Here is a 23,961-nt window from a genome sequence, read left to right on the forward strand (position 1 = left end):
AAGATGACTACTCATTCTGTGTATTATTTTACTCCTGAAAACACACCTATTAAAAAAGTAGGAGTAATTTTAAGGTAGAAAATTAGTGTAAGTTGCTCTAGATCTGATTAATACTTCTCACATAAACAGCTCTAACTGGACCCATACATAGCATTTCACTGTTAGGAGAAAAGGAAGAAAGTGTTTTGTTTTTCTGCTGAACCCAGGATACATTTTGCAATCAAAAGGCATTAGAAAGCCGTTGCACTACCCGAGAAAGTAGTTGCCCACCCCTTTAACATCTTAAGGCCCTGAGAATAAAACTTCACTTCCTTCAATCTTTTTTATGCACAGCTAGCAGTATGCAGGGTACTCACAAAAGATGAGTTCCCTAGAAACCCCTGTTTGAAAAGGTTAGTAATACAATTCTGAAAGTAATATAACATATCTCCCAGTCTCTGGAAATAGTCTGGGCTTCTGCCATGTGAAGGAAAGACAGCTGAGTAGCTTGGTTTTTTGGATAGATGAGCTCTCTAGTCACTGTCCAATTTCTGCAGTTCTCCTTCTCAACTTTGCAGTTAACTTATTTATTTCAACTGCATGGACACAATACTCTGCTCAATCCACTGCCAGCCCTCTTACCTGCTAAAAGCTAAGCCTCCCATTGGAACAATGGAAACAATTCAGCTGTGATGACACTGTTGCATGGCATTTAAAACCTTCAAAAGTGTGTGTCCTGTTACTAAACTCAACAGGTTCAATCATCATTTTAAGTACAAGCAACTGATAAAAGCTGATCTGTACCTTAAAGTGCCTTCTGATGGGTCCTGCATTTTCAAGGTGTCCTCTAATTCGTCTGTGAGGGTAAGTATCACTTGGTTTTGAAGAATAGTGAGAATTCTAGTAGAGAAACAGAGTTATAGGTTAAGGTTACTAAATTATTCAAGAGAAAAATAAAAAAGGTTCAGGTCATCCTAACAAATATTGCAACATTTTCAGTGCTGTAGCATTTGACACAATGACACAGTTTAAAGGAACAGAGTACCAGGAGCAAGGGGCCTGCAGTGCAGGCTGGCTGAAGGGATGGCAGAGGCACACGCTGTTAGTGTGCACACCACAGCAACCAAACAATTGTGTAGCATGTTACATTGGTACTTAGAAAATTCTACTTTTAACTCTATGTTTCAGGAGAGCATCTGAGGATTGCTTGCCCACCACAGAAACACAGACAATTTCAAAAGCAAGTCACACAGACAATTGGTATTGAAATTGTTGTGTCAACACCCTGAACAGCTGCAGTCAAACAGCCATGGTTGCCTAAAACAGAGCACTCCAGCCACTGACCTACCTGTGCATTTTGGCCCTTTTCCAACTTTCCCTATGACAGCTACCTCCAGAAGATGTCATTCTCTTCCATTATTGCATAGGATCATAAATATTTAGAATCGTTGGCATATACTGGCATGTACTACATTAAAGTCACCTAATGCAGACAGAACAGACTTACTGATGAACCCTTATCAATCAAATTATTTTTTTTTGTTTATGTTCCATTCTTGAATAATCACAGATGCATTCCAATGCTGTTGAACTCCATTTTCTCAAAGGAAATTTTAACAGCTTCAAATATATTTTAAAAAGAACCTAAGAAGAGAATTGTCCTGAAATATTTAATATATTCTAACATCTAATAAGAAATGCAAATGCATATTTTGCTGTTCACAGAACTTTTTTTCACTAGTAAACTACCAAAACTCTCCAGGAACACTGTTACTAATTGAAGGTGTGGTGTGTGTGTATAAACATAATAGAATGGTGTCAGAATCCAAGTTAACTTTTAACCAGAATTTAAGCTTTATTTTTTTTCTTTGCTGTTTTAGACTATATTATTATCTACAACTCAACTATTTAGCTTCTTATAATGCCTTGACAAGAAGAGATTCAGAGAACAAAAAAAGAGAGGAAAAAAGACTTTATGGAGTGAGTTCCAAGTAATCAAAGTGGCTTTTCTGAGAAAAGGTATGGAAACTTAAAATTAAAGAGGGAAAACCATGTCAGAAACTTGCAGCTCCCTTCTTATTCTAAGAATGTGAAGACACTCCACAAAAATCAAATTAGTTTCTTCCACGCAACACAAGCTGGAAGCTCCCAGCTGAAGTACACTCTTCCTTAAAGCTGGGAATTCATCAAGATGAAAAAAAGTATTCAAGAAAATTCCCTGTTACAGTTAAAAATAAACCTCTAGGAATTAAAACAAAGCTTGCTTTAATTAACTGTGGATATAGCCTTTCCCATTCTCACCTTCCTCAAGACTAAAGTACACTCATGGAAACACAAACATTAGAATAACTTGATACAAAGATATAGCAACCTACTTCTCAGAAACTTCCTACACCAGAGGTTTTAAATTAAAAAAAAAAAAAATTTGTTCAATTTTCTACTTCCCTCTTTAGCTATCCTCCTTTTGTCAGTAGAGTACAAGGCTAGATGGACACTTGTTACAATAAAGGTTAGACAATGGCAAGGTTTGAGAACCCCAAAATCTAATTCCCTAGTCCAAACCCCCTCCCACATCTCAACCCAGTGTGAGATGGTTTCCGGACACTACACGAGACTCATAATGGGGGAAAGGGAATATATTACAATGACTGTACAAATAAATACTACAATACATTATATACAATCTTAGCTATCTCTACCATGACATAAGTATTTACAATGGATCAAATCTCTTTTCCCCTCCAAATAAAAGTCCAGGAGGGAAAAAAGAAAAGATCCCTTCCTACTCTCAGAGCAGCAATGTTTCTAAGGCAGCAGGTTCTCTGTCTCTCTCTTCCATGCAGCAGCTGTAGCTGGATCTCTGCCAGCACACACAATGGGGTATCCAAGACCTTGTGGCCCATCGTCTAAAGCGAGGGTCTTCTCTTCCGTGGGCTGTGTTTCCCAGGACAAGGTTGTCTCACCACGTCATATCACGAAGCGCAGGGATCTTCATGACGGTCCTTATCTTCAGGGGATTCAAGTCCCTTTGCAGAGCTCTGTGCTCTGTCTCAAGCAGCGGGGGGGCCAAAGTCACCCCCTCTGCATTCCTTCTCGGAGCTTTTTAGCTCCTTTCTGCAGTGCTGTAGCACTTTAAGACTCTTTCAAGTAAATCCATCGTCATCCTCCTTTCTCGGAGGTCTCCAAGGAGTTTGGGGTTTTAGTTTCAGTTCTTACCCAAACTTTCTCTGTAGAACTCAGTTCTCTCTCTGCTGCCGGCTCTCTCTCGGCTCTCTCAGACAACTCTGTGTCTTCCTTGGCTGCATGCTGTTTGCTGCTTCTTCAGTTCTTATCTGTTGGCTCTTTGCCACTGTCCTCTGTCTGCTGCTGCCTCTGCTGCTGCTCCATTTGCCCACTCACGGTGGAGAAAACTCCTTCAGCTTTCTAGCTACAGGCACTTAGCTCAGTTTAACACTGTTCCAAGTCCCTGTAGCCCCCCCGCCCAGCTGGGGCTGGGGGACCCAGCCCCCAGTGGGGCTGCTGCTGCTTCTCCTCGTGGCTTCACAACATGGGTACTTCTTCTACAACAACTACAACTACCTTCTCTTCTGTTCTGCTTGTGATATGTTTATATTTTGCAGAAGCGCTCATTGGGTAAAACCTCAAAACTTCAAGGGTCACCACCCCCTGGGGTTTTGCCATTTTATAACTGCAGGGGGAAAAACTGTTTCCCCCCCACCACAGACAGACAATTGTACCTTCAAGACATAACCAGCCTCTGCATGGCTGACCATGAAGAGTCATTCCATCTTTAGGATGCCTTGCATTTGTAATGGCCATGCTTACACAGCTACTGTTGTTCCAAAGGGAACAATTCCTTACTGCAGTGCAGGACTTCCTGAAGACTGCATGTTTGCAGTTCACTATTAAATAGAAAATGCAATCTTCCTGAATATTCAGCACATTTAACAATAATTTATTGTCTATTTGAAACTAACCTCCTTTTTATTGCAATACTATATTACTCTGGTGGGTTGATTTTGTTGGGATGCCACGTGCCCACTAAGCAACTCTATCATTCCCCTCCTCAGCAGGGCAGGGAAGGAGAAAAAAACATTTTAAAAAACTCATGGGTCAAGAAGGCAGTTCAATAAAGCAAAATCAAAGTCTGCAAGCAGAAGCAAAGGGAAACAATAGATTTATTCTCTACTTCCCATCAGCAGGCAACATCCATCCACTTCCCAGGAAGTAGGGCTTCAGTACCCACAGTGGTTGCTCCACAGGACAAATGTCATAATAATCAATTCCTCCCCATATATCCTTCCTTTCTCTGAGCTTGTATTGCTGAGCAGATGTCATATGGTCACTTTGGGTCAGCTGTCCTGGCCTATGCCCACAAGATCTTGCCCACCCCCAGCCTAGTGGGTGAGGGGGGATGTGGGAGAGGCACTCTTCATGTTGTGGAGCACTGCCCACCAGTAACCAAAACTCTGCTGTGTTACCAACACCCTCCTGGTTACCAATGCAAACCACAGCACTGTGAGGGCTGCTGAGGGAAGAATTAACTCCATCTCAGTCAGACCCAATACAATTACTTAATGAGCAGTTACTGCTTGTGTTGGGAAGCTTTAATCTTAGTCTGGAGTAAGTAATATTTTTTTACCATTAAAATCTTGCATTCCCTTCCACTGAAAGAGCCACTGTTGTATCTGCAAGACAGCTACATTCCAGAATTGATTACATAAAAGCTACTTTTGATGGATCTCAGAAGAGTTTCATGGGCTTCTGGAACCCTGTCCATAGGGTATTAGTTACAGTGTATAAAGAATGACAATTTCTGTTAATCTCCTCTTTATTTTGCAGCCATCAGAAAGAAAGAAAATGTTTTAGAATTATACTGCACACATTAATAAAGCTTTTCTAATATCACCAGTTCCCCAAGTTAGACAAGCACAAGCAATTGGAAATTACTACATTTATTTAGAAGGAATTTTCCAAAACAGACAAGTTTATTTCTACTGAACCTAATAGAACTGTCTTGACCATTTCAGTATTAAAGTACACCACAGAAAGATAGCCTAAGAAAGACTAATTGTCCAAAACCAGGTTTCATATATGCAATATCAACAAACATAAGATATTCCATTCTTTAACATTCCATCCTCAGGAACATTATTTCAGACACTTCTCATTATGTGATTTGCTCCTCATTTTTATTTAAAATAAGTGCTTTCCAGAACTCTTGTCATAATGAGGAGAAACACTGTTTCAGTAACAATACCACCTACACAAGATTCACACCTTCCCTTCCAACCACTGACAACTAGAATGCAGTAGAGTACTCTTTTTCTCAAGCTATTCAATATTACCTCAGATTACCTGCTCCATAACAAGGCTTTCTATTTTACCATGCAGATGTTACACCACTACGTGGAAGAAATATGATACTAGATACATATTTCTTTTACAGAAAGAAAAACAGTGGTAGCAAAGTATTTTTAGCTCACTTGTATTAATTTCTGCTCCAACAAATACCTGAGGAAGTACTCTTGCACTAGGGCTGTGAAATTATGAGTATTTTTATTGTGGAGCGCAGATGGAAGATAATGAAGCCTCACTTGAAATTTAAAAGGGCAAGACAGAGACTGTTAAATTTACATCAGCACAGACAATTCAGCAAAAAAAAATGAATTATACATCAACAGTGCGGAAGCTACTATTTCTATATTTAGACTTACCAGATGAGGTCTCCCAATAAATTTCCTGAAAGCTGGCTTAATGAACCTCATAGGCTTTTGGAAGCCATCAAGTTGAGAGGTTTGTAACTTTGAAAGACTGCAGCTTTGCTGGTTCCTGATGCATATGAGAGAGAGGGAAAGAGAAAGAACAGTAAACATGTTAAGCCATGGCACGTCAACACCCTGTATTTTAAATTAGCTTATTCTGGCAACTGTATCACAACTGCAGAGTGGCAGTTTTTAAGTAATTTTTTTCCTAGGATATTCGACAAATTACTAGTCTAGGCTCAAATTTCATAGAATTATATAGCAATGTGTATTCTTTTATGCAATGACAAATTAGCAGAGATGCTCTGCTTCCTGAAATTCTGGCTATGAAAGTCAGGTTTCCCCCGGCCCAGCCCTCTCGGCGGGTCACTGCTGCCCTCCACTGGTGGAAACGCTTTTTGCACTTCAGTATCTTCACACACTAGAGTTGTAAAGTTGTAGAGAACTTGCCATTTCATGACATCCCCAATACGACAGAAGCTCAGATAAATTGCTACATACTCGTTTCATCCTCAGCAAGCAGCTTATTCTGGATTTGAACTTTTGCTTGCTTGTTTTTATGGCATTTCGTTGTTCTGTTTTTTTTTTCCTTTTTTACTGAGCATACTACTAGTACAGATGCATCTGTAAGTGTCTAAATAAAACATTTACCGTAAAAAGTAACCCCAGAAGTCAAAACTCATATTTTATGAAACAAAAAAAATAGTTTACCTAGCTGGAAAATAAATTAATAAGGAAAAAATAGAGGCACACTGCACAAACTCATAGGCATCATCAGTATCTCACATGAACTGTTAAACCCCCTCAACCTCAGGAAAATTCTATGATGCCTTTACTGCCCTCAGCCTACATTACCCTGACAGCATAACCCTCCTCACATCAAACTCCAGAACAGCCACACTTAGTAGAGAAATGTGCACTGCTCACTTTGAGCACATAGACAAAAGATAAGCAGGACAGTAACCGTGGAAGTGGCAAAAAAGAGAAGAAAAAAAAAGCCTTCCCAGAAAACTAGGCCAAACATACACTAAAGATACAGCCCCAGGTATGTAAAAGGCTACATGAAAACAAGTCCAGGCATTTTTTTCCTTCACTTGCTAACCTTAACTTTTTTTGTCTAAAGAATCTCAAATACAAGAAATTACTTCTGCACCTTCACAAGTCAGTTTTTCCAAATGTGTGTACTGCCCTTAGTTGCCATTATAGACTGCATTAAAAATTAACAAAGAGCAACACATCTGCAAGTCATGACTACAGTGTGGATACATTTCATTATTGTGGCAGTGCTTTAATCAACATTTCTGCTAACACAAGTCCCTTTCTCCAATCAAATCTCACAATATCAGAAGTGGAACAGGATGACTGAGGTTAGCAAACACCTCCAAGGCAAACACCTTTAACAAAGCTGCTGGAGGCATTCATAGCAGTAAAATGCTATTCCAGAATTTCAACTGTTCAAATTCTCCAGGAATCAGAAAAATTCCAATTATTTGTTGATATTCCACATTCCACCAGGGCAACACAATAATGTATTCATCCTAGAATGCTTTTATGAAACTACAAAATACCAGGAGAATGTTGTTATATGGCACATCAAGGAGTTTAAAAATAGTTAACCGTCTTTAATTTCCTCCCCTCTTCCCATTTAGTGCTTCAGTTTGGGCTTGCTTTTCCTTTTTTCCTCAATGCAGTTTAACATCTTTCAAGGTAACACTTCATTACAGAGTAGTTTGCAATGTACATCTGTTGAATTTCAGTCCCACTCAAACTTTTTAAGGCCAAACTACAGAAAAGAATCACAAGTGTGAACATAACTGTGTAAGGGTTCAAAAATGAACACATAAGGGAACTATAGGCTTGAGCCAACAAAATGAGTTGCTAATTACCTTGGAGTTACACCATCTACATGAAACACTCTCTCATCTTCATTCTTCAATCTCTCTTTTCTTCTCCTTTCTATATCATACCGTAGATCATTTGGATCTTCTAACACTCTTACAACGTTCTAGTTAAAAGGAAAGGTTGAAGCCAAGTTACCTGGTATGAACTAAAAACCCACCTGATTCTGTCCCTCAGGGGCAGCACCCTGTACGTAACTTTGTTAACACAGATCAACTGTCTGCACATAGGATCCACATCAACCCAGGGATCCAAAGTCTAAACCACTAACAGCTAGTCCTAAACAATTACCCTTTCTTGTGCTATATCTGCCTTTTTACAAGTTTCCAAGCAACAGTGAATGGAGCACTGGAATTCTGCATGGAGTTTCCAAGGCATAAATATTCACATAAATTTCAGTAAATCTTAGGAACTTTTACTATCCTGAATTAAGTTGAATGTCCACACACTCGTACGACAGAAAAGAAAGACGAAGACAGAAAATCTTATGACCCCAGATGAAAGCATGGGATCAAACAGCATTCTGAGGAACTATGTGGATGTTGGGTCATTCTAACAGTAGGGTAGAAGAAACATTAAGGCTTTTTGTAATCTTAGAGGGAAAGCAAGAACCACATGTCAGTCACAGACTTAGTATTTACACTGTTTAAAATCAGACAGCAGTTCAAGCAGCAGGAATAGCCACACTCCAGCTACTCTGGAGAACACATCTGCATTTTACTCGTCAGTGAACACTGTGTACTTGCACCACTGTGACATATGTAAACATGCTCAGGTGTGCACTTTTCTCAAAACACTCAGAATTACTGGTGGTCTTCAAAGCATGTAAAAATTATGTACCAATAAAAATGTTGTTTACACATATAACATTTTAACTTACTGTTTGCCAAAAAGTTAAGCTATCAAGATACCTGGGGAGATTCAGATGGCACAGTTCGTTTGTTCTGAAGTTCTGCTAGAGACATGTCAATTCTCCTGGAACACAAAAATATTACATAAAAAAATGCCATCACTATAAAAGCAAAAGCATTACTGACCAACTACAAAATGCTTTAAAGAACATGGGCAGGTGGGTTAGTCAGGGAATAGAAACACTTCACATTGTGTAAAGTCTGCTGAAGATTAATTACTTAATGTAAATAAATTAAGACAGAAAGTTCAATCATTACCTATGAATTTCTGGATCCAAATGTATTTTCACTTCATTTGTATTTGTACTTGGTTTATCCTGAATTTTTGAGAACCGTTCATGTAGAGTTATGTCAGAAGATGCAAAATAATTTGCTGTGAATAGACATTAAATACAAGAATGTTATTTGTTGTATTTGAAATGCACAGTGGGAAAATCTATCTTTTAAAAGATTAATTCTTAAGGATACCATGACAACTTTACTGAAATGAAATTTCAAACTATTTCCACTTTCAGTTAAACATTCACAAATGAAAGATCAGGTCAGTCCTACTTAGACATTCTTCTTATTTAGTAAGATTAAACTCAATAGAAAGTTAACTAATCAGCAGCTCTATGATGGTACTACTCAAATTACTAGAATCCATAACATTCAACACTGAACACCATGCAGCAATCTGAACACTAATCTGAAAAATTAAAGAAACCACATATAACTAGAAAATTGTGGCTACAGCAAAACTTCTTTTTTTTTCCTTGTTTCCTAAATCTGCAGGTTACTCTCATGTACTAGTATAAAATCTTTTTGACCCTAACACTCTACAATAAATAATGCCTCAGTTAAGGTCTGAGACCTTCTTACAGCCATTCTCCACCCAGCTACTTTTAATCTTCAACCTACATTTTCCTTACACAACAGAATGAAGCCAAAGGCAAATGCCTGAATTTACAAGGACATCACATCCAAACCATTAGATTTGTGTTTAATAATCATATATACATAAACACATACATATATTCCAAATATTACAGCCACCTTTAACTTGATGAATAATTGTGATTATTTCCTGAGTAAATTCTTTTGATGGGTCCTTTTCGACATTTTGTGTTACAGATTCCATGTGCTCAAACACAGGATGAAAATTCTCATTTTTTCTGCCAACAGCAGCCAGATCATGGGATATCTGTCTCTCTGTAGTATGACTGGAAGCAGTCCTAGAACAAAAAGTTATAGTGAATTATTTTAAAGTTAATATCTACATCTGAAAACTTGAAATAGACAAGTAGAACAAAACAATCGATTAAGAAGTTCATTTTAGGAATAAATGAGATGAAACAAAAAATCTCATTTTGTTCCTTTTTTTAATTAAAAAACTCATAAGGAAGAAAATTTCTTAATAAAATACTTCACTCCCAGGAATCTTTGTTTCCATGAAGTACAAAGTACAAAATTTGTGAATTTTAAACTTAATTCAACTAGATTATCAAATATAGGCAAATGAAGATCCTGACATATCTCTTTAGTATAATTCTGGAAGGCAATTATGCCCATGTCTTTGTTTATAAGGAGCTCTAGGCAATTTTTCAAGAACAGTTTAGAGATAAAAAAAATCTCACATCTTTGGGAACTGAATCATCACTTGAACCCAGTGAAACAGCAGCAAAACTGCTCCAGGAGCAGTGTGTGAATTTAAGAACATGTTTAGCATCTTTTTGTAAATTTTTACTCATTCTAAATGAGTTTACACCCCAAATGGTTGCCCTGCTGCTTAAACATTATTTTGACAAGAAAGCCAACACTTCAAAAATCCTGCTGTTCTTGTTGCAAGGAAAATGCTTGTCATTCCAAAAGATATGTTGAGGACTCAGAGTCCATGTAAAAGCTTTTAGGATGAAGACTGTTAATTGTGCATTCTGCAAAGTGATTTTGTGCCTGCCCATCCTGTATAAGCAGCATATAAGACTAGAGTTCCATACAAAAATTGTATTAGAAATAGCCTCTAGCAGGTGCCAGAAATCATCTATCTGCCCCCAGTAAACTGGAAATAAATGCATGTAAGAGGGAATCCAAGCAACCTCAATTGTAGATGATTTGAATTATCTACCTGCTCCCCAGCTTTATAAGAAACTATTCTTCTTGGCTCAGTCATTTCAAGTCGGGTGTCTCTTAAATGCCTAAAGTAGGCAGCATGAACATTCCCTTTCATCAGCTTCCGTAAATCTGGTGTTCTTATCTTTAAAAAATAAAATACTTAGGACTTTTGGCTGCAGAAGCAAACCTTCCACACATAAAATTAACTGTAATCAATGTAGTAGTTTCTTTAGTCTGCAAACAATTACCATGTCCATTGTGCGTCAAAAACAGCAGCAAGAGGCTACTCGACAGAGGAATTGTCCTGTGGGCTTGCAACTAAACCCAACAACAATCTTCCTCTCCTTATCATCCAGGAAGTTAAATGCTTGGCCTGGCCTGAGGGTGGGAGTGGGCAATACTCTATTTTCCTTCCCTCAGTCTTTAACATTAGCCCCATATGTGCAGTAAGTCGTCTTTGTAACCCCCCACTGTATTACATATTTCTGAAATAGTGGGAAGGGGAAAAAAAAAAAATCAGTACAGATGTTTTATTTGGGACAAGAGGCAAAATACTTTTAAAATGAAGGCCGATCATTCTGGAAAGGAAGGTAATTTCTTCCAAAAGCAATTACTATCAATATAAGATGTTCTGGCCTGCAATAGCAAGGCAACAAACCAGAAAAAACCTGCAAAAAATCTAACAAAACCAAGCTGCTTACTCTCTACCACATATTCATCACCTAAAGTCTCATAGCATTACTACTTTTTTTTCCATTTCAGCTAGCATTGGGAATGCTAAATGCAACCACAAGTATTACATGGAAGATAGACAGAAGCAGACTCTACTGCTTTTCAGTTCTGATGCCTCAACAGGTTGCCACTTTTTCAGAAAAATAAGTGACAACTCAGGATCTCTCATTTTTGACAGCTTTTCTGACCTTGAGATCTTGAACATCTGAATATGTGCTTGAGATTTATGCAATTTAAAGATTATCTGACTTTCAGAAAAACTTTTCACTCAGTCAAAAAAATGCCATCATATTTCAGAACAAAATATAGGACTAGGCTTTTCTGTCTTTGGCATTTTGTTTGGGGTTTTGTTTTTAAATAAAAGTAGCATATTTACTGATCATAAGCAACTTGTAACTACAGGTTTGTATCAAGCATATCTGCTCTTTCCACTTCCTACACCTCCATGAAATGAAGTAGAGAATTTTTGTTGTTTGGTTTTTGTTTGTTGGTTGGTTTTGTTTGTCTTTAATAGAGGTTTAATAGGTAACTTTTCAGTCTGAGCAAGTTACCATTTTAAAAGAAATAAAACTAAAAAAGTACAATCATACTTTGTCCTGTTACCTCCTAAAGAAACCATGCTTTCCTCCAATACCCATAAACCATAAAGAGAGCAGAAGAAAGAAGAGGTGAGGGGAAACCAATACCTGTACTTGGTCACTGTTTTCTTCAGATCCACTTTGATTGTGAGATGTTCCCTCATACAGTTGACATCTGACACTTTCACATCTGAAACAGTATGACTCGAATCACACTGGCTATTGGAGGAATCTACGTTTTTCCTTAATTCCCCGTCCTTCCTTACTCTTTCATTCGGTTTGTTTTTAGAAGATCTCGGCTCAACATCCGTTTTGGAAGAGTTAACACAAGCATCACAGCCCTTCTTTGAGCTATATTTAACAGGTACTTCGACGTGTCCTTCTTCAGTCCGCCTCGCTCTTCCACCACTAAAGTACTCTGACTCTTTGCTATTCCGGGCACCCTTAGAAGAACTGTATTTCTGGTCCTCCTGCTTCACGTACTTCTGAGCTCTATCGCCTGGAAAAGGCTTTTCCCCCTCCGGATGCCTGCGCCGGTTGTGATTGTACTCATAGGCTATCTTTGGGACAGAACCCCCCACGTACTCCCTTTCAGCCGACCGGTGGGACTGGGCACCCGGGTATCTTTGCTCCTCCTTTTCTTGGTAGGGTGGAAAAGAACGTTCTTGCTTCCACTTGGAATTTCTTGCTACGTCTCCACAGTCATACCTCTCCATTTCCTTAGCCCTTTTAGACGTGTGCCCATATTCTCTGTAATCGTGATCTTCAGGATACCTGTGTTGACATAAAGCAATTTACACTTGCACTAGAGAAGAAAGCGAGAACTTATACGTGCAGAATGTTGGACAGCAGAATGCGTGGCAAGTTAACCCAAAATCCCTCACGCCAAGGTACAGATGTGCAGGGGCTCTTAAGAGGGAAATATTATCCTCTCATACTACAGCCAGCAATACGATTTACTTAAAAGACAAATACTTCACTACTACCAGTCGCCCATAATTAAACTACAAAGTGGCCAACGTGTTTCAAGGTGGATATCTTCAACTATAATGAAAACAGACTTTCACTTGAGGCTTTACACCACAATACCCAGGGTTTAATTATTTTATTCCTATACCTCTTCTGTAAAGAGCTCCTTGCCGTGAATTCATCAGAAACTCTTCTGGGTGATTGACCATACTTCTCTTCATGTAACCTCTGGTGCCTCAAGTCATCTTCATGCCATTTTCTTTCAAGTTTACATGAAGACCCTAATGGTCTATGAAAAGGCTTCATTCCTTTTTCGTTTCCAGTGACTTTGTAGTGATCAAACACATATCTGTCCTCCATTTTGTGTGGGTAAAATGGACGATCATGCTCTTTATAAGGTATTTCCGAGTATTTTGGTGGTAACTGGCATCTCCTATTGCTTTCAGTTCTTTCAGATGAATGTGTTCTGTAGGGCTTATGACTGTAAGCATCTTCCATGGGAATTCTTTTCAGGTTTGGTGAAGGTGACCTACGTTCATATATTCTCTGGTGGTTATTTCCATGAGGTGCAAACCTGGAATTGCTTTGTCCGTATTTTTCATCTTCTGTTCTCCAAGGCATAGGCTTCTTTGGGTCCTTACGAAAGCTTTTGTATTCACAGTCATAATTAATATGAGCATGCCTTTGCCTATGATGCTCTGGACTCCTAAATGCTGGAGATAAGGACCTAGAGCAAAAATAAAATCCACTTTCAGTAGTCCATAAAATTGAATCATCTTCTTAATGAGAACATCTATTCCCTAAGGAAGTAGAGTTTAGTACACAATTTTAATCAACTTGTAAAAAAATTAAACCAAAGATATTCAAAGTGACATTTTCCTGGCTAAAGCAGCAAGCTTACTTTTACTCTGCTGAAAGATTTCATAGGAAAAATACCCACTCAAAATAGTAGTAAGTCAATCATTTTTGTCTCTTCAAAGTTTTTAATTTAAAACTTAAAATAATTTCACATATATGAAGTTTCCACTACATTGAAAACAACTGTTAAACGTATTTTCACACTTCTCAAGCATTTCCTTATCTTTTTCAGTGCCAAGAGAAAAAAGAAGGAAAACCAGCATATTAAGAAATTTAAGAAGAAGAAAAATGCCTTTTCAGGTTTTCTTTGCATGTCAAAACAACCCCCCAAAGCTTACTGAAGACATTATAAAATACTCTATTTAAAATGTCATACAGGTAGGCTTTTTCCTACAGAAAAGACTGAATTTGAAGAAAATGCTTAGGTCTTTTTGAATAATTGTATGTACATGTTCACACATGTATACATATGCACTTCCACACTTACTGCAGCTTTTGCTATTAAAGATTCAATTGCATCACTGTGCTTTGCATTTTCACCTACACTTACAAAAACAAGGGCAACCCGTTAGGTTTTAGCCAAAACCTGCTTAAATAAAGAAAAAGCAGCACAAGCCATTAGCAAGAACCAGAAAGCAACCCCAGACATAACAGTTCTGCCTGTATTCAAGCATTCACTGCACTCTCTCAACACACTCTAATGAAAACATCAAAAAATGCAAGTAGGAAAAAAAAAAATATCAAGGCAGTCACTTTCTTTGTACACCTATTGCAAATGTACAGTTTGGCAGAACTGTTTGCTCCATTTCTGCAAATGAGTTCAGATTCAGAACCACAGATCTTCCTAAAAACATAATGGCTGACTTCCAATAGCACCCGTACTGCGGCTGCTGTCCCATGTTGGTCTGGTTATGGCTTGCATTTTAATGAGAGCTGGGGCATTCCTCCCTGCTCTTACTCAAAGGACATATTCACAACCATCAATCTAGTATAGACATGGATAGGGTTTCTCTTTTTAAAAAGAAAGAAACTAATTAAAAACCCCACACATTTTTCTGTGTTATCCAAACTCTCCTTGTCTTGTTCATCACAACTTAAGTCTCTTATTCATCACAACTTAGACTGTTCCTAAAACCAGCAGAAAAGGACTTCTGAGCTCTCAAAAGCTTAAATTGTATTCGAGCCTCCTAGTTTTAGCACCTTGAATTTGCACTGCAAGCCTTAAAAATTAGGCAGGTAACTAACAGCATGAAGTAAGCTGGATGTTATTCTGGTGACAACATCAGTAACACATGCTACTAGGCTAATGTCCAAGGAGAAGGGCACTGACTCCCATGTTTCCAGTTTGTGTTATGCTGCAAGGCATGTTTGACTCTGCTCAAGATCAGTTTGCAGCTGAGCCCCCAAACCTCAGAAAGTTCAAGAAGTTTTTTAAAAAAAAAACCTAATAATTTTTTTTTAGCAGTCCCTCCCCGTAAACCAAGAGCAAGTTACAGACATTTAAATGCACAAGGTAGTGCTTGAGTAAAAATAACCTTAAATAGTTTGGTGCTTCGATTTTGCGCTTAATGTAGTTCTAAATCCCAAAATATGGAAGGTGAACAAGGTTCTTGGCAGACTGCAAAAACTTAACACCTCCAATTTAAAAAAAATCATCATAATGAAACGGTGAGCTGGGAAAAAATTGCAGAGGGTGTTCAGCTTGGAAAATAAATTATAATTTACAAAATATACTTTACAAATTGCAATTCAGCATGTAATATTCAGGTCCTACTTACAAATCCTTATAGAGCTGTACATTTCAGAACACTAGTTATGGGTTTTTACCTTGGTTTCCATCGTGGTGATCTTGATCTAGATCTTGTCATCTTCTCTCACGTGCTTATGAGTTTCTTGAAGCTGTAAAAATGATATCATTTACTAGTCTGATTACAAATTGCAACAGGAACAGTTGTTTTTAACAAGCATGGTATTAGATTCTTCAAAGTTTGGGTGAGACACATTTTTATGATGTTTTACTTAAAAGGTAAACCTCTAATACCCATTTTAAGGCAAGTAGCTTTCTTTTCCTAATTGCTTATTTTATTTGCTTTATAAAGATTTACATATTTTATCATTGTTCCATTTTTCTTGTCATCTATGCACCCTACTGTTAAATGTTAATAAACTCATAAGCAAGCTGCAGCAACTGAAAAATTGTAGTAGTTGTTAGTATGTGTTGAATGCTGTAGACAATAGAGGAGAAACACTTTAAAAATCAAATTTGTGAAAAAAAATGTTTTTGCATCAAGTTATATTCTGAATTCCATATATATTGAATTTCAAATTTGTAATATACACCAATATTTTTACATGGTTACAGACCTCTTGTAAGCTTTAACTGCTCCATCAAATCTTAACTGCTAGATCATCACATATTTCATCCAAATAAAACCAGATACAAAAGGTCACTTTTCCTTTATAAACTTCACCTGCTAATAACCTACTACCTGGACACACATTTAAATATACTACGGATGCACTATGACAAAGTGCTGCTCCTGACTCCTGAAAGTAGCTCTGGGCATCCCTCCTCATAATAGCTACAGAAGAATGAGAAAAATATCAGTGTAATCTACCCTTTTAGGTCTTCTTTGCAAGAAGATATTAGGAGCTTGGAAAACAAGTGATGAAAGTATATACCAACTCACCAGTAATGCGACTGGTGAAAAGAAACGAAATCATTATTCATTATTGAGCAAATACAAAGGATTAAAGCAGAGTGAAATTATTGGCTAACTGGTTAAAAACTGGAACTTGGACCACATACTCATGCCTTCTAACTGTCACAAGATGCTGTAAAGGGCAGAAATATAAATAGACAGAAAAGCAGGTCCATCAACAGCTCTAAAATTAATGAACAACCAATCAGTGGAAAATGAAGGAAAACGCCCAGGTCAATGTCACTCTCTAAGTGCTCTGGTATTTGCTGTAATTATTTGCTCAGACACTCATGGAGACAGAAAACTAGTCTGAGCTGGCCAAGTATGGCCTTTTTGATACTCCCAGTGTTCAAATAATTTCTTTAACTAAATCTTTTACCTGAAAAACTGAAATTGAAAGGGGAGAAGCAAGCTTTAGGGCACTACCTGAACTATTGTGCACCCACATCTGACCCAGTGCCTCACACATCCCGCCCACCCCATCCCACTAGCTGGTCAAATAAAGTATCACTCCTTGCTATATTTGATTTTTTTAGTATGAATAGCTCATGGCTGAAAAAACAGTATCTCAAGAGAAGAACGTACAGCGTACTTCTGCTGCCTACCCCACAGGTCGATGTTAGACAAGTCACCTCCTATATTTCAGAATGATTCTAGAAAGTTCTCACTAAGTTGCACAATAAGCTAACCAGACCTTTATCTGCAAGACACACCATTAGCTTAGTCCTGAAGAAAAACCTCCGGAATTTATTTTTCAAAAATCTCAAAACTCTCCTGTGCACCATGAGGGTATTTGCTCCACAATGAATCATTCCATGTGATAAAGCACAAAGTTGTAAGCGTCGCAAGGGATAGTGAAGCAAATAAAAATCCAATCCCAAAGTACCACAAGGACAAAATACAGTATTTGTTCCCTGGACAAAATACTTGTTCCCTGAACTTTGAATTATGAAGTTATCCCTGCCTCATAGATCCTTAAAGGCATATATCTGAGGACTGCATAGCATGAATTAACTTCAGGCCCTTTACTTACTTGAACATCATGCTGACCAAAGTTAAATATGATGCTCCAATGCCAGTAGTCATTAAATATTATTTTTCAAAGAAAAGTAATACTGTGACAAAAATGCTTGCCTGTTTTTCACCCATAAAAACACACCTTACAAAACAGAATAGTATTTCAGAAACCAAAAACCACACTCCCTGGTTAACACATTTCAAAACATGGTGTGTGTCCTGCAAGCTTCAAAGATTCACTACTACCCTCTCTTCTAGTAAACTTTTAAAGGTGACAGTGTTTTATGTGCTGATCGAATTATTTCTTTTTATCTTCCCTTCAGTTCTGAACTTTATTCTTCATTTTCAAGTGAATGAAAAGACAAAAGCACCATTAAACCCCACCCAACCATTGGTACAGAACCTGATCTGCCAGACTGATTGAGGTAGAAACTGAACATACATAACGAGCAATTCCTTATTCTTTCGAGACTGGCTAAACAATTGTACCTAAAAGCGTGAGAAGTACTGTGACAGCATGTCCTAGATCTTGCCTTAAGATAAGGAGGACTGCTGTAATTCCCAATGAAGACACTCCTTCTGTTTAATGGAAAGAAGTGTTCATTTGTTTCAATGCACCTCCTCAAAAATGACCCACGCAGTATGATTTCCTCACAGAGAAACACCATACAAAGGCAGCAGACACTCGACCCCAACCAAGACTCCCCACGTAACACCAGAATCACAAATTAATCTATACAGAATTTGTACACCCACTGCTAAATCCAGGTTTAAATCACCTCAACTAGACCAGCAATATGGTTCCATACCAAAAGCAAGGTTTTTGTAGGATAGTACTGGGTAGCAAGCCTGTCTATAGCAGAATTGCTTGAATTAAGTGAAGGCCCTACAGTTTCTGAGTCAGCATCCAGGTGCTTCTGAAAAGCCAGGTCATGTTGGACCAGAGATGCCAGGACCTGGCTGCTCTGGGCTCTGAATTTCTTCAAGACCTTCTGCTGTGCTTTGTGAGATGCTGTCACTATGAAAACATGAAGAACTATTTTTTTTAACTAAAAAGCATTATTAAGTTCATAGTGCTGCTTGTGTTTGCTGTGTTACAACAATAAGTGACTTATTGGAGGAGTTATCAGTAACTGTGCTTAGACAGTTTTTAAATATTAATGGGAATTCCACCTTTTAGTTTCTTTCCCTTGACTTTTGGAATTGATATCAGACAACTTCCCTCTCAGGAGAAATGGCCTCAAGCCTGCTGCCAGCTCTCTTTGATTCTATCCTTGAGAGATCAGTACTTTGACAAGCACAAAATTCTTGCAGTATATATCTACTACAAACCTGAAAGGAGTATCTTGAGACAAGGAACTCGAAACCAACTGTATGAAATGTGCCAACTTTAACACATGTTCTTTCAGAAAGGCTATAAATTTTTACCAAGGTGCTCTCCTTGACATTCTCCAGCAGAAACACAAGAAATCACAAGTGACTAAATGACTGCAGTCATCTAGCTGAACAGAGGGGAACTGGAGCTCTTCTTAAATGCAAAGAGCCCCACATCAGCAAGCCTCAAAGAGCTAAAACCCTGCAGATACACCACAGACACAGTAGAAGCAGTTAACTCTCCTGTAAAACCTTATAAATGTACAGACTGCTTTACATGCCTTTTTGATGCCTTCTATCATCTATGACAGATCATGGAAGAAACTCTATTTAGGACACACAGAGGGCAGATCAATACCAACAGTGCTCATCACCAGGGAGCAATGGTGAAATGCCATTTCACCTCCAGTGAAGGGAGATGTCATTCCTCACCCCTCTGGGAGGGATTGCCCAGCCACCATTGCCACTGACTCGCAAACCCTTTAGAGGAGGGGGATAAGCAAGTCTCTCATAAGCTGGGTCCCACAGCTGACAGGAAGATAGACACTGACTCTTGCTGAAAAAACTACCCACCTCACTATTCTCTCACTTTGCTCAAATAGATAAGGAGCAGCTCCAAGCTTTCCATTGACTGTCTTCTAGGCAGGGATCAATCGGAAGCTGCAAGGGACACGCCAAAGTCTGTATTGCTGCAGTGTCTGTCAAGAAAGAAAAACCAGGAATTGATACTCAATATCAGGACAACCAAGTCTTTGACAGAAATACAGTCAAACCCCCAGCTGCAATCCAGACATAAAAAAAAAAAAAAAAAAAAAAAGGAAATACCTTAAAGTCTGCAATTCAGAAAGCCATTTACACTGTCATTAAGTGAAAACTGTAGAAGTGGCAACTTCTCCAGTAGGTAGGTTATAATACCTGATGCAAAGGCTGTCCCAGCAGTGCCCACCCCAGACACTATCCAAGCAGAACACAAGCCTGGCATGTTCTTGCCTATTCAGCTTCCAGGCAAACCTTATAATCTCCAACAGCAAATGCCCAGGAAAGAGTGCAAAACCAGAGAAATACCTCCCAACCTACCAGTCTCAATGTTTCTCAACCTGCAACAGGACTTTTAAAAAGTCAAGGCTTCTCAGACTGGCTTCAGTACCATAACCACAGGCAGAGGTTTCCAGTGCTGTGCTAGGCCATGCATACACCCATTTCTCCGTGAGCTTTCCACTAAACACCTTTGATCTCAAAACCACAGCTCCCAAATGGCACCTGCATCCATCAACCCCAACCCTCCAGGGGCTGGAGAAAGGATGTCACCAGCTGTGCAGCACAAGCCTGGCCCGTGCTCCAACATCGCTGCACCAGCACCAAAGAGGTGCCTGGAGCCCAGTTACAGCTCTGCTGTAACTCAGCCATGGAGGTGACTCCCATCTCAAGGCACATCACCCGAGGGAAGGACATATGTGACAGGTTTGAAAACTATGAGCTAGAATAGCTGTTTAAGTCAAAGACACACACTCAGCTGAGGCAAATGAAATTCAGCTGAGGGATTTCTAAACCATTCCCTCTTTTAGACAACACAGCAAGTAGAAGATCAGTGCAAGTGACTGAGATCCAAATTTCCACCCTCAGTTTTCTTATAGCTCTCCTATATTCAACAACTGCTCTTTTTGATTACAGATCCCTCCTCCTGGACTTTTATCACTCTCAGAGCACCTTCCACATCTCTAAGGTTATGTTTTGAATCTCCACAATATTTTGTAGCAGGTCTGGTAGCACCACCCCCAGGCCACTGCTGTCTCACACCCTAAATCCTCACCCCCAACACTACCAAGGAGATGATCCCTTTTTTTTTTTTTAAACCACTTTCATTTTTCCTTTTCAGTCCCATGCCATATTTATCAGATTTCCAGACCTGGCCCACAGCACCTCCCCAGACAGCTGTGGCAGAGCAGCTGGGAATGGTGTGCAACCATGGCAGGAGGCAGCACCCTGAGTCCACACTACTGCCCAATGTGTCACAACCCAAGGAGTGCAGCGAGCTCCAATGCTCCAGTTTGTCTGCCGAGACACTTGGCCTCCCCAGCACCAGAAGCATCCCTCCAACCTACCAAAACCACACCACTCCTTCTCAGCTTTGTCATTTTTCTTTGGCACAAGCCAGGGAAGGCAGGCTTTATACAGCTTGTATCCTAGTGCCAAGGATTGTTAACAGACAACCAAGCCTCACATTAGCAAGGTAACTGTGCCATGCAGGGGCAGCATGTGGGAATCACTCTCTTCTGCTTGCTACACAAAATGGATAAGAGATATAAAAATTATTGACAGTAGGATGAAGACCTACGACAGAAAGTACAGGCTTAGCTGAAGCATACAGAATTTCCTGATGGACCATCAAACAAATTTTAAGTTATTCCTTGGAATACATAGAAAGTATTCCCCTGTGCCTGCATATTTGAGCAAAAGAATAAAAATAACTAAGTCTACTGAACATGTAACTTCTCAGCGTGTTCTCATTTAAAAGCAACCCGTTTAATGACACCAGTTAGCAAGCGATGCCTCACCTTTGCAGAAAAACAGATTACAATTCCAACTTGGAAGGACTAAGCAGGATAAATCTGTGTCACATAATAAGTGAGGTATTACACTATCAAATAAACTTTTTCTTTTTTTACACAAAGAAAGCACAACCCATACATATATTATTGAGCCATTTCTATAACGTGTTGAATTAGGGGCTTTTAACACCTGTCCACTACAGTGTCAAATGTCACAGCACCATCCCCAGCCACTTCTGCCTACCACTTTCTAAGAGGACACCAGAAGCATGTCATAGTCCCAGAGACAAACCACCACAACTTCCTGCCTACCGAAAGCTCTCCAACACATACAAACCACGATGAAAACCTTTGCTTTTTCACCTTAGGTCAAAAAACCACTGGGAAACTAAAATAAGACCCTTATTTTTTCAGAATCAGAGATGCCACACAGCAACATTACCAGGAGGCTGGGAAGCCCAGGTTGCCTTCTCCAGTCACATCAGAGAAATGCACCCTTGCTGGAAGACTCCCAACATGTTTCCTCCCTTCCCTGCAGACAGCGAGCGCCTGCTGCCACCTGAGAGGAAAAGCAAACCTAACTCTGTGCAACCACATCGCTCACCAGCTTGCTGCAACACCAACCCAGCCTCTGTCACCTCCTTGTGAACACCCACAAGCCAAGACTGCACCGAAATCAAGCCCATCTCATCCCAGCGCAGGCGGATGGAGAGTTGGTTTGATCGCTCTTACAAAAGCAGTGGCAGAAATACCAGTTATTTTGCTGAAGGCAGATGTGGAGGAGTGCATGGACACTCAAGACTGACAGCTGTTTATCAGGATAACAGGGTGTGCCTCTAGAGGAAGTTAATTAATTCAGTTCACCTCATCAACACCAGTAGTAGGAAAAAAATGAAAAGGGAAAAATCCTCATAGCTTCTGATAAATCTTTCAGAGTATAAATATGAAAATAAGGGGAAAGACTTAGTCATCTGTGTTCTCTGCACCTCTCTGCCCAGCCCCGTGTCAGGCTGCCACAACATAACATCCATCAGCAGAGATCCTTCCATGCCTTTTGCATATTTCTTCCCTCCCTTCCTGGCATTCCCTTCCATACTCTTCCTCCAGCCATCCACACCCAGCAAGACTTTCATGAAACATTCACTTTTCCTTGAGGCCCACAAACACGCAAGGTAAGCAGCTAATTAAAATCTCCCAGCAATTTGAGTAGCTTTTGTTTTAAACCCTTGTAACTCAGGAACCTAAACTATATTTATAAGTGACTTGAGGCATTTAAGAATGGCAGTAAAAATTAGGTATTGCTGTCCTGGATGGAGTTGAGCCAAGTGAGTAGACTGCTATCACTGATTCCTCATGAGACACTACTGCACCCCAGAGCTGCATGAATAACTGTGCATAATGAACTAAACCAATCAAAAAAGTATAAAAAACCCACTGATTTGGACAAATCAGCACCAAGCCATCTTGCTTTGAGCTGACTCAGTCCTGAAAACATATTAAGCTAAACCAAAGATGTGCTGAAATTGAGATGTAACTGCTATACGAAACCTGTACTGTGTAAAGTCTTTACAATGACTTTAACTGGCATAAATCCGCGTGTGACAACATATAAATTACTGGGAACAGGGACTGCTGGTATTTATGCCTTGCTCACCTCTGAGGCGTCCTTACAGAACAGCGAGCAGCGACCTCCGCTCTGCGGTGCTGCCGGCCCTGAGGGTTCGCACCACACGGCTGTTCTGGAACAGTCACGACACGGGGGCACGGCCGACAGACCCGCGGCGACTTGTCGCCCCTGCCCTGCCCTGCGCTTTGTTCCTGCCCTCCCAAATCTCGCTGAAGGCACCGCACCACGAACACACGGGGCTGTGCACAGGGAGGCGCGGTCCGGGTGCCGCTGCCCCGGCAGACCCAAGATGGGAGCAGCACAAGCCCCGCCGACCTCCAGCCCCGCAGCAACACTCCCAACGGGCAGCTCTCCCCGGGGGGGATCTCCCCGCCGCCGCCTCCCCGGAACGGGCCCTCGGTGGGCGCGGCGGGGGCGAGGGAGCCCCGCGGACCCCGGCCCGGCGGAGCCCCCGGGGCGGCTCGGCCCGCCTGCTCCCCCCGCCCGCCGGGGCCGGGACTGGGGCCAGGGCCAGGCCCGGGCCGGTGCGGCGCAGGCGGCGCTGACAGGGACAATGCCCGCGGCCGCTCCGGCCCCGGCTCCCCCTGACCGCGGCACCGGCCCCCGCCCCCCTGGCCGGGCCTCACTTCAGGGCCCACCGCGGCCGCGGGGCCGGTGCCCGCACTCACCGCCTGCGGGGCCGCTCCCGCCGCTGCTCCGGCCGCCGCCGCTCCGCCCCGAGCAGGTGCCTGGCGAGCAGCGGGGCGGGTCCCGGCAGCCGCACGGCCGCGGCTGCTCCGCACGGGCGCGGCGGAGAGAAAGGGCGGGCGGGGGGCGGGCGGCCCGGAAGGGGCGGGACGGGCGGGGCCGAGCGGCGGTGGCTCCGGCACCGCCCCCTGACCGCCCCTCGCGGGCCGGGGCCGCCCCCCGG

General features: G+C 40.7%; 1 protein-coding gene across 5 annotated transcripts in view; it reads right to left on the reverse strand.

The window, feature by feature from the left end:
* BCLAF3 (BCLAF1 and THRAP3 family member 3) overlaps window positions 1-23,961 on the reverse strand; it is a 34,953-nt gene that overhangs the window by 10,711 nt on the left and 281 nt on the right. For 2 of the 5 annotated variants that reach the window (XM_064646734.1, XM_064646739.1), the window contains exons 1-11: window positions 23,720-23,866; window positions 19,449-19,573; window positions 15,610-15,681; window positions 13,073-13,651; window positions 12,064-12,729; window positions 9,590-9,768; window positions 8,813-8,927; window positions 8,555-8,618; window positions 7,631-7,749; window positions 5,697-5,811; window positions 784-879 (exon numbers count right to left, since the gene is read on the reverse strand). In XM_064646734.1, coding sequence (XP_064502804.1) covers window positions 784-879; window positions 5,697-5,811; window positions 7,631-7,749; window positions 8,555-8,618; window positions 8,813-8,927; window positions 9,590-9,768; window positions 12,064-12,729; window positions 13,073-13,651; window positions 15,610-15,650 — 1,974 coding nt within the window. In that variant the 5' untranslated portion in view covers window positions 15,651-15,681; window positions 19,449-19,573; window positions 23,720-23,866. Of the gene's footprint in view, window positions 1-783; window positions 880-5,696; window positions 5,812-7,630; window positions 7,750-8,554; window positions 8,619-8,812; window positions 8,928-9,589; window positions 9,769-12,063; window positions 12,730-13,072; window positions 13,652-15,609; window positions 15,682-19,448; window positions 19,574-23,078; window positions 23,356-23,719; window positions 23,867-23,961 lie in introns of those variants that run through there. The other 3 variants (XM_064646735.1, XM_064646736.1, XM_064646738.1) reach the window with 3 other exon arrangements.

The sequence above is a fragment of the Pseudopipra pipra genome, chromosome 2, assembly GCF_036250125.1.
Source record: "Pseudopipra pipra isolate bDixPip1 chromosome 2, bDixPip1.hap1, whole genome shotgun sequence".
NCBI classification, from domain to species: Eukaryota; Metazoa; Chordata; class Aves; order Passeriformes; family Pipridae; genus Pseudopipra; species Pseudopipra pipra.